The sequence below is a fragment of the Ranitomeya variabilis genome, chromosome 1 (assembly GCF_051348905.1).
Source record: "Ranitomeya variabilis isolate aRanVar5 chromosome 1, aRanVar5.hap1, whole genome shotgun sequence".
NCBI lineage: Eukaryota > Metazoa > Chordata > Amphibia > Anura > Dendrobatidae > Ranitomeya > Ranitomeya variabilis.
This window is the reverse complement of record NC_135232.1, coordinates 590,458,385-590,468,521: the sequence shown is the minus strand read 5'-3', so window position 1 is coordinate 590,468,521 and position 10,137 is coordinate 590,458,385. Positions and strand designations below refer to the sequence as shown.

The 10,137-nt window shown below is 42.4% G+C and overlaps 1 protein-coding gene across 1 annotated transcript; it reads left to right on the top strand.

Moving 5' to 3' along the window:
• Positions 1-533: 533 nt before the first annotated feature.
• Positions 534-9,123, top strand: HAPLN2 (hyaluronan and proteoglycan link protein 2). The gene is made up of 6 exons (XM_077258299.1): positions 534-1,313; positions 2,083-2,195; positions 3,150-3,503; positions 5,714-5,830; positions 5,913-6,095; positions 8,663-9,123. The coding sequence occupies exons 2-6, from the start codon at positions 2,105-2,107 to the stop codon at positions 8,950-8,952; spliced, it is 1,035 nt and encodes a 344-aa protein (XP_077114414.1). The 5' UTR covers positions 534-1,313; positions 2,083-2,104; the 3' UTR covers positions 8,953-9,123.
• The last annotated feature ends 1,014 nt before the right edge of the window (positions 9,124-10,137 follow it).

The window sequence follows — 10,137 nt, the reverse complement described above, 5'->3', positions numbered from 1 at the left end:
TCAAATACTGATGCAAAATACTGACCAAATACTGATAGTGTGACAGCAGCCTTATACTGAAACCAGCTTTCCGATCTCTGCTTGCTGTTATTGACTGGGAACATTCCTCAATGGTTGTCATCCTCCTGATATTATTGGGGTGACTGGTGTTGGCTCGGATTGGGATATGGTTGCAGGTGCCGGATGTTATGTTATCGCTGCTGCAGAAAGAGGCGTCCAAAGGTTACTGGGAACACTGGGCTCCTTTCTAGTCTGTGAGTGGGACACAGGGCTGGACAGAGGTGTCTAGATCCTCCAGCCACATGCTGACATTTCTCCCCAGTCTTCAGCCTGTGTATTAGTTGGTCCAGACAGTCCAAGCATTGAGATCCCGGGCCCATAACAAAGGCACATTGTCTCCTCAGCCTTTGTCATCTCCTCACAGGGGAAGTGACCGACAGGCACAAAATGTTTACTGACCACACAACAGAAGGGCGGCGGGAGAAGACACGTGGGACATCTGAGGGACTGGAGCAGCCCCGGGACCACAACTCACACATAGGAACCAGGGATCGGAGCAACACCGAACCAGGACTCACACAGAGATTTACACAGGGATCAAGAACTTGAGTCGCGCTGGACCAGGATTCACACAGAGACTTGAACATACGGTCCTGGAATCGGAGTGACACTAACCCAAGACTCACACAGAGACTCGCACATAGGTTCCAGGTTCCAGGAAAGAGACTCAAACATAGGGACCAGAGTGACACCAGTACTCACAGAGACGCTTTTGCTGGGATCGGATCAACACCAGGACCAGGACTCATACAAAACTCACACACGGACCGGAGCGGCATCAGGACCAGAACTCACAGGGACTAAAGCGCTACCGGGCCCAGGACTCACACAGAGACTCACGCCCTTTGATCAGTATTTGGAGCAGTACCGGACCAGGACTCAAACACCAGGACTGGCACGATACTAGGCCAGCACTCACAAAATGACTAGACATAGACATAGGGACTAGAGCAACACTAGGACCAGGACTCATACAGAAACTTACGAACAGGGAACTGGGATCGGAGAGACACTTGACCATTACTTACTGAACCATAAACTGAGACCAGGGACAGGAGAATACGCCAAGACCAGAGATCACAAAGAGATTCAAACTCGGGGACCAGAGACAGGAGTGACACCGGATTCAGAAATCACAGACAGGAATCAAGGACTAAAGTGGCATTGGGACCAGGACTCACACTGAGACTCACCATATCCCGTATATCCAGAGAGGAAGAGGTTGGAGAATGGCGTAAAAGCGGTATTACATGGTAAGAAGATGATAATAGCGCTCAGTACATCGGCTCATCAGACAGTATCACATATGAATGATATGACTGGATGAGGGGTGTATATAGAAATGGGGCCATATGAAAAGTTCTAATTAAGTCCCACTTCCTTCCCCACCCAACATTTAGATGAGTAGGTAGGTCATGTTGCTTAGGTGCAGTTGTAGAAGGCCATACCTCCCAACTTTTAAAGCCCCTCAGATTTCACACCCACTACGATACCTTTTTCATGGCTCCTATAGATGATGACTGCCACAAAACGTCCTCCTCACACAGTATGATACCAAAACAATGAATTCCCTCACATTACCCCACTACACACACAGTATGATGACCAACAGCGCCCTCGGCAATGATTGTGGCTCACACAATGCTCCCCTAAAACAGTGTGATGTCCCCACAGCCCAACACACACGATAATGCCCCAAAAGCCGCCCACACACTGATTCCCAATCTAGTCACATCATTGCATCTGCAATGCCGAGACTCAGATGTGCAGTCTGAATGATGTTATATTAGAATAGTATTTTCAGGACCCCGGGATAGTCGGTGACCATAGATGTCCTGTTGTCACATCCAGCGGTACATCTCCCATCACTCCGGATTGTTTAGAAGTGCAGCAGTTCAGGATTCAGGACATTAAACACCTGTAAATCATAAAAGGGTTAAAATGTCATTGTGGCAAATCAGCGTAGCATTTCATCTCATCATCCTCCAGCTTCTGGACTGAGTCATTTCTTGTCTCTCACAGACATCAAGGTTTTCCTTCAAGGATGGAATTATTATACATTCTTCTGCTCCTACTCTTTGCCTCGGCCTCCCTCCAAGATCACAGTGTCTATCGCAACGTCAACCGGAATCAAGGTCTGTGGGTCTGGGATTGATTTATAGGGTTCACTGTCCAAAATGGGGGGTATATTATACTTTCATTTTTTTTTTTTAAATTAAAGAGTGCTTTCACTTTGGATTCATTGAACTTCTATTGATCTCCCAGATTAGGATTTCTTATAGGGGATCTCTACCCTGTGACATATCATTGTGACGTCCATCAATTCCCAAAATGAGCTGATGAGCACTTTAGAGCCCCTAAAAATTGTAATATTGCTGCTTTGAAATTCTCATGTTGGAGTTTTTGAGTAATGAGAGTGACGAGATCGCTTCAAGGGTGGTACATAGATGGGGCCCCATAACAAAAATTAAAAAGGACTCTCTTATAGTGCTTATTAACAGTATCGAACCCTTATTAACCTGGGACACATTCTTGTCCCATCTCCTTTCCATGACCCAAGGCCTGACTACTAATGCATTAAAAAAAGAGAACCTGTTACTTGCCAAAAAAGATGTAATTTTTTTTTACCTGGTGTAAATGCTGTTGTGTTCCAAAATCTGGCGATTTAGGAAAAGAAAACAATAAAAGAATAACAACGTTGGAGTCAGGATAACACTGGCATTTACACCAGGCAAAAATTACATATTCATGGCAAGTGAAGGGGCTGACCATGATTAGAAAGACATGGCTGCTTTGCCTCAAAAACAGCTCCACCACTGAACATGGGTTGTGCATCTTATTGGAGTTCAGATGCATTCATTTCAATGGCGTTGACTTGCAATACCAGACACATCACATGGTTAAGGGTGGTGCTGTTTCATAATAAAATCAGATATTTTCTAATCCTGGACAACCCCTTTAACTATTGGATCCTCCAGAGTGGTAATCAAACAAGAACTCACTTAGGTAATCTCTTTTGGCATGGCCCTATCAGGCTAAGGAGGACAATTTCTCTAAAGAACGCAATCTCGGTGTCATTTTTCCCCTAGACCACACCACAGGGAACCAGTATCTGCTGAATCCTATCCACAGTGTGATCCACAGCACACGAGGAGCCAATGTCACCCTTCCCTGTATCATGAGACGACGACCCAGGAGCTATAAGGTCAAATGGAGCAAGGTCAATCCTGAAGATCCCCTGGAGAACCTGATTGTCATCTCCAATGGTCTGCACCACAAGAATTATGACAAGCTGAGAGGACGGGTGAGACTGAGGAGAAGCCATAGACTGGACGCTTCTCTCATAATCACCAACGTGAGCTTAGAAGATGAAGGAAGATACAAATGTGAACTGGTCAATGGCCTAGAGGACCAAAGCTTGACTTTAGCTCTACAGCTAGAAGGTAAGCCTTCAGATTGTCACAGCACAGTTGCCAGAGATCCCGGGAATAGGGGCACATTCCCTTTCCCTAAAGCTAGGGGCACCCTAGCTATCTCTGCTCCCTAGATGACTTCTGATGGCGAAGATGCCAGGGCCATGTGCCTTACTGGGCTTCTAAATCAGCCCTTATCTCCCAACCATCCCGGATCCAGCGGGATTGTAACGATTTTGAGACTCTGTCCCATTGCCCCGGCCGGGATCTTCTTTTCCTGCACTGTACTAGTGATAAGCAGCTGACACGCCCCCTCTTGTACCATGACACACCCTCTCTGTCTCCCCCTCTTTTCATTGTTCAGAGAGAGCTCAGTTCATCGTCCTGCTTTTTTACTGCAATCTGTAACTGGCCCACGCTTCTCTGCACGTGCCTTATCTCATGTTTAGCCAGGCGCATGGCCCTTCCCACACTCGCTGTCCTGCTGGTGTTACCTGGAGGAGTCGGCTGCCGTACGTCGCAATGCCGGGGCTCGGGGTGTGGAGTGCGCTTCTCAACCTGCTGTGATCTCCCTGACAGTGGGAAACTAACTTTTTGCTTTGCGTGCTTTTTCTGTTTCCGGCTTAAACATGCCCCATCTTCCAGGGTCATGTGACTTGTCCGGTCCCCTATCCCTTCCCCCAGGCAACATGGGATGCAGCCTCGACAGTTCTGGACCCAGCTCAGCGCAGGTACCTGCAGCCCGGTTTTCCTCCTCACACACTCATAAGCAACAGAGTTGAACACCGGGAAGTAAAGAGAGGAAAAACTACTGTAAATAAGAGGGGATAAGGAGATGCACACAAGCAAATCACCAAGCAATAGTCTTTATATTAACACTCCAAACACCTCCTGTCAACCAACACCTCCAACTCCAGAACCAGGCAGAAAAAAACTAACATTGATAGTTCCGGATTGCCAAAGGCCAGTATATATAGCAGAGGGGAGTGGCCAACACTGAACAGCTGAGACCATCAAAGCAGGGAAGCTCCAGGAGCTCTCAACTGAACAGACTAACCCCGACATTGCAAGCAGAAACCTGAACTGTTTAATATGAAGGTGAAGTGCCTCTAATCAGTGCACGAGTATGAGAAATCAGGCTCTGCTTTTTACTGGCCCCTATCTGTCGCAGTAAACCCGTGACACATATTATATGTATAGTTCGAGGTTGTGTGACAATAATTTGTATAGATATGTCCTAGATGGATGATAAATGCTAAACTTGTGACTGTCTGAACACTGAAACCCCACTGTTCATCAGCAAGAGTTTGAGCAGAGCGCTAGTCAAGATTGAGTTATGCTAAATCCTTAGTAGTCTATTGATTCTACACAAACTTCTTCAAGCTTTTGAGAGCAGTGGTGGTCTCAAAGGTTGGACACAGGTCTAGATAGAATAGCTCTTTAAAGGAAATCTCCAGCCAAAACAAAAATTGGGGGTTTGGGGTGTAATAGGCTGGTTTTAATCATATAGGAACTTATGAATCACTTTCCACTCTTGATCTTGGCCGTATTCTACTATATGTTCCAACTGAACTGGTCTGTATCAACTCTCATTCATTTACCTGAGCATGAGTAGTTGTCATCCTTAAAGAGAATTTGTCACCAGGTTAAAAGTGAACAATTTTTGCTCTTGTTTTAGTCTCACTGTTCCCTTGAGTATTCTGCTTTTTGTTTCTTTTTTTTGGTTTTTAAATCCGTCATAGAGTTCCAGAGATATGGAACTTTTTATTTAGTGCTAATTTTTATGATCTTCACTGAGGGAGTAGAGCTGATGAAATCATCAAGGGCGTGTCTTTATGCTGCTCTGATTTACTACCTTGTGAGCCGCATCACATTGAAAAGACCAGAAAATTTGCACTAAATAAAAAAGGAACCGTATGGCAGAATTAGAAAATTAAAAAACTGAATAGTCTGGGGAGCTATGGGAATGAAATAGGAGCAAAAACTGCCAATCTTTCCCATTAAAAAAGAAATTGGAGTCCTAAGAAGTTGTTCAAAGATTAAATTAAAATGATAAAATCTGTAATTCAATAATAAAAATAAATAGAAAACTGGTAAAGCGATATTTAGGTGAAGTTCTCATTTAAGCTCATCTGTAAACTAATATTTATAGAAACTAATCCACATATTGAGGTATTTATAGAAGTTCTGTTATGGGGGCATTCCAATGGCTTGAGAAAAATGTCTTCTATTCATTTTAGGGGTCGTCTTTCCATATCAGTCCAAAGAGGGGCGCTATCGCTTTAATTACATTGAGGCTCTTCAAGTTTGTGAAGAACAAGATGGAAGACTGGCTACCTACTCCCAGCTCTACCAAGGTACTGTGGTGTCATATTGTTGTGAGGGATCAACTATCACATAAGTAGGATGTAGCTTATCTTTATGGTATCTTTTCCGCAGCCTGGACCGATGGCCTCGACTGGTGTAACGCAGGGTGGCTCCTGGAAGGGAGTGTTCATTACCCAGTCATTGTCACACGGGAGCCATGTGGGGGTAACCTACCTCCGGGGATACGCAGCTATAGCCCCAAAGACAAGCTGAAAGACAAATACGATGCATTTTGCTTCACCTCATCACTTAAAGGTATGGTTGGAATTATTAGTCTATGACTTAGGAGTGCTGAAAGCATGCACAGAAGCACCGAAACTTTTTATAGTATACAGCTCGCATGTTAATATCCAACCACTACAGCACTTAGTCTGGCCCTTCAGTCTTAGCTGCTTTAGTCTCTAGTCAACCCTTTAAATTAGTGCTTAGTCTTTGTTGCTTTTGACTAGGGGTGGGGAATCTTTTATGTGCCAAGGGCCAATTGGATATTTAAACCGTTCTTTGGGGGCAGTACAAATTGCACGCTAACTCTGTCCACAAAGTACATCCTGATGCTGGAACTGCTGTCAGGACATGATCTTTCCCTGCATGTGCCTCAGCGTTTAGTAGTAAACACTGCGTGTATGTGCTTACATAGCAAGAAGAAATTAATGGATCGGCAGCCGTCAAAATACAGCTGCCAGTCCACGCAGGCCAGATAAGAGGTCATCAAGGGATGCAAACGGCTGACGGAGCCGGATGTTCCCCACTCCTGATATAGACAATAGTCTATTCCTTAGTCTTAGCTACTCTGGACCTTACTTTTAGCTACTCAAGTGCTTAGTATAGCCATTAGTCTTTGCTGCTCTACCCCTTAGTCTAGCCCTAAGTTTTAACTCCTCTTGCCCTTAGTCTAGTCCTTAGTCTTAGTTTCTCTAGCCCTTAGTCTTAGCTGCTGTAGCTGTTAGTCTATCCATTGGTATTATCTGCTCTGGCCCTTAGTATAACCATTAATCTAGCCTTTAGCGTCAGCTGCTCTAGCCCTTAGTCTAACCCTAAGTCTTAGCTACCCTGGCCCTTAGCTGTTCTAGCCCTTAGTCTAACCCTCAGTCTTAGTTGCCCTGGCCCTTAGTATAGTCTGTAGTCTTAGCTGTTCTAGCCTTTAGTCGAATCCATAGTCTTAGCTACCCTGGCTCTTAGTATAGTCTGTAGTCTTACCTGTTCTACCCTTAGGATTAGACTAAGTCTTAGCTACCCTGCCCTTAGTATAGTCCTTAGTCTTGCTGCTCTTGCCCTTTGTCTAACCCTGGTCCTTAATATAGTCCGTAGTCTTAGCTGTTCTATCCCTTAGTCTAGCCTACAATGTATGAAAAAGTGTAGACCATCTTCCTAAATCCAGCCTAAGTGAAGTTAAAGTGAAACCATGGTAACAATATATAATATGCATGATTGTCATTTCATACAATAATGCATCATTACAACAGGGTGATTGTTTATGCATTTCGGGTGCAATCACCTTTAATTGTTTCAGCCTTAAACATGGCAGAATTTGACTCAGATTATATTTTAATTGGAGGAAAAGTACTAGATAATTCACCTAATTTTTCTGCTGCCAAATACACATTAATGGAGAATGGGACTCCAACACCATCTTGGCTCTAGCCGCCATTATTAATGTCTGGATTACCTAGGTCCAGGCCTCATGTGATGCACAGTAAACTTGAGTCACCTTATTTACCACAACAATCAAATCCAGATCCAAAAGTAGCGCATATTTCTTGTGCATTTTAATCTGCACTACAGCCTGAAATGCTTCAGCTCCCCTATGATTGGATTTTAATATGAAGAAGCATACAAAAAGGAGAAAAAAAGGCCCCTACATAATCCGCACACCACCAATATTATGCATAAACAAAGAACAAACTTTATTGGTATCAATTTCTAAAAACAGTTAAAATCAGTGCAAAAAAGAGAGAGAACTCCCCCAATGGGCCTGTTCATAATACAATATACAACATACATGTATGACCCACAATACTCCACATGACACCCTATATGTATATATATATATATATATAATGATGTACAGCTGGGTGGAACGACCAAACTATAATAAGGATGCACGTCCCTAAATGTGAACAATCCCGGCCGATATTGAGACAGAAAATAAAAGTCCTCCCGCCTCTTGGTCCTGTTCCTTCCACTGGCCGTACAGGTTATTTTCTTTTATCATCTGGGCTTTCTCAGGCTATTTTTTTGTGTTGCACTGCCTGTTGTTTCTCCAGTTCTCACTTACGAGCAGTCCATTTTCATTCTAAGGGGACTTTTATTTTCTGTCTCAATATCGGCCGGGATTGTTCACATTTAGGGACGTGCATCCTTATTATAGTTTGGTCGCTCCACCCAGCTGTACATCATTATATATATATATATATATATATATATATATATTTTTATATATACATATACGGTGTCATGTGGAGTATTGTGGGTCATACATGTATGTTGTATATTGTATTATGAACAGGCCCATTGGGGGAGTTCTCTCTCTTTTTTGCACTGATTTTAACTGTTTTTAGAAATTGATACCAATAAAGTTTGTTCTTTGTTTATACATAATATTGGTGGTGTGCAGATTATGTAGGGGCTTCTCTTTCTCCTTTTTGTATGCTTATTCATCAGCCACTTCTCTGCACCCTTTTTGATTTCATTAGTGATTATTGAGTGGTGCGCCAGCACTATCGCTTTACGGATTTTAATATGAAGAAGAGCGCAGGACATTTACTAGGGGCTCTTTTCACCATATTATCACAGTTCTCACCAGCTGCTGACATATTTTGTAGGATATGTCTACTTTGTTCAAGGACCGATGACCTTCCAAGAAGCCTCCACAACTTGCCGTACTCGTAAGGCTGAGATTGCCAAGGTTGGACATCTTTACGCAGCCTGGAAGTTTCTTGGCCTGGATTACTGTGACGGAGGCTGGCTGTCAGATGGCAGTGTTCGTTACCCCATCACGGACCCTCGGGAACGGTGTGGAGGACTTCCTGACCCCGGAGTGAGGAGTTTTGGGTTCCCCAATAAGGAGGAGAGATTGTATGGGGCGTACTGTTATGCTGCTACACAGACCTGATCATGGCGGGTTCAAAGGTTTTCTACTGGACGAAGTAAACTCCAGATGTCAGACCCCAAGAATGTAGACAGGAGGCCAAAAGATGGACATGGGTCAAGGACATCATAATCTAACTGTCAATTAATGAGGTGTATGAATATATTAATAAATCAGGACAGTTCCACTTTTCAACACCATGTTAGAGATTAAATATCCATATACTGCTACATAAAATAATTAGTTTTATCTTGTATTTATCTTAGCTTTCTGCATACTCCAAATATACATCGAGAGCTGCAGTCACAAATTTTGAAGCACAGGATTGGAGTGAACTTTTTTATGCTGCTGAAAAAGATGCCTTTTGTGTGTCCTCCGCTACTTATCTAAAATAATATAACTACTATAATACTGCCCTCTATTTAAAAGAAAGTAAATACTATAATACTGCTCCCTATGTACAAGAATATAACTACTATAATACTGTCCCTGTGTACAAGAATATAACTACTATAATACTGCTCCTATGTACAAGAATATAACTACTATAATACTGCCCCCATGTACAAGAATATACCTACTATAATACTGCCCCCTATGTAAAAGAATATAACTATTATAATACTGCCCCCATGTACAAGAATATAACTACTATAATACTTCCCCATGTACAAGAATATACCTACTATAATACCGCCCCTATGTACAAGAATATAACTACTATAATACTGCTCCTATGTACAAGAATATAACTACTGTAATACTGCCCCTATGTACAAGAATATAACTACTATAATACTGTTCCTTATGTACAAGAATAAAACTACTATAATACTGTTCTTTTGCCCAAAAATATAACTACTATTATACTGATCCTTTGTACAAGAACATAACTACAATAATACTGCCCCCTATGTTCAAGAATATAACTACTATAATACTGCTCCTTATGTACAAGAATATAACTACTATAATACCCCCTCCTATGTACAAGAATATAACTACTATAATACTGCCCCTATGTACAAGAATATAACTACTATAATACTGCCCCTATGTACAAGAATATAACTACTATAATACTGTCCCCTATGTACAAAAATATAATTACTATAATACTGCCCTTATGTACAAGAATATAACTACTATAATACTTCCTCTATGTAGAAGAATATAACTACTATAATACTGATCCTATGTAAAAGAATA

What these genes read in the sequence shown, in the direction of transcription:
- HAPLN2 (XM_077258299.1), top strand. Translation starts at nt 2,105, where the DNA reads ATGGAATTATTATACATTCTTCTGCTCCTACTCTTTGCCTCGGCCTCC. An exon ending in CAACGTCAACCGGAATCAAG is followed by an intron (nt 2,196 to 3,149) that starts GTCTGTGGGTCT and finishes TTTTTCCCCTAG; the next exon opens with ACCACACCACAGGGAACCAG. An exon ending in CTACTCCCAGCTCTACCAAG is followed by an intron (nt 5,831 to 5,912) that starts GTACTGTGGTGT and finishes TCTTTTCCGCAG; the next exon opens with CCTGGACCGATGGCCTCGAC.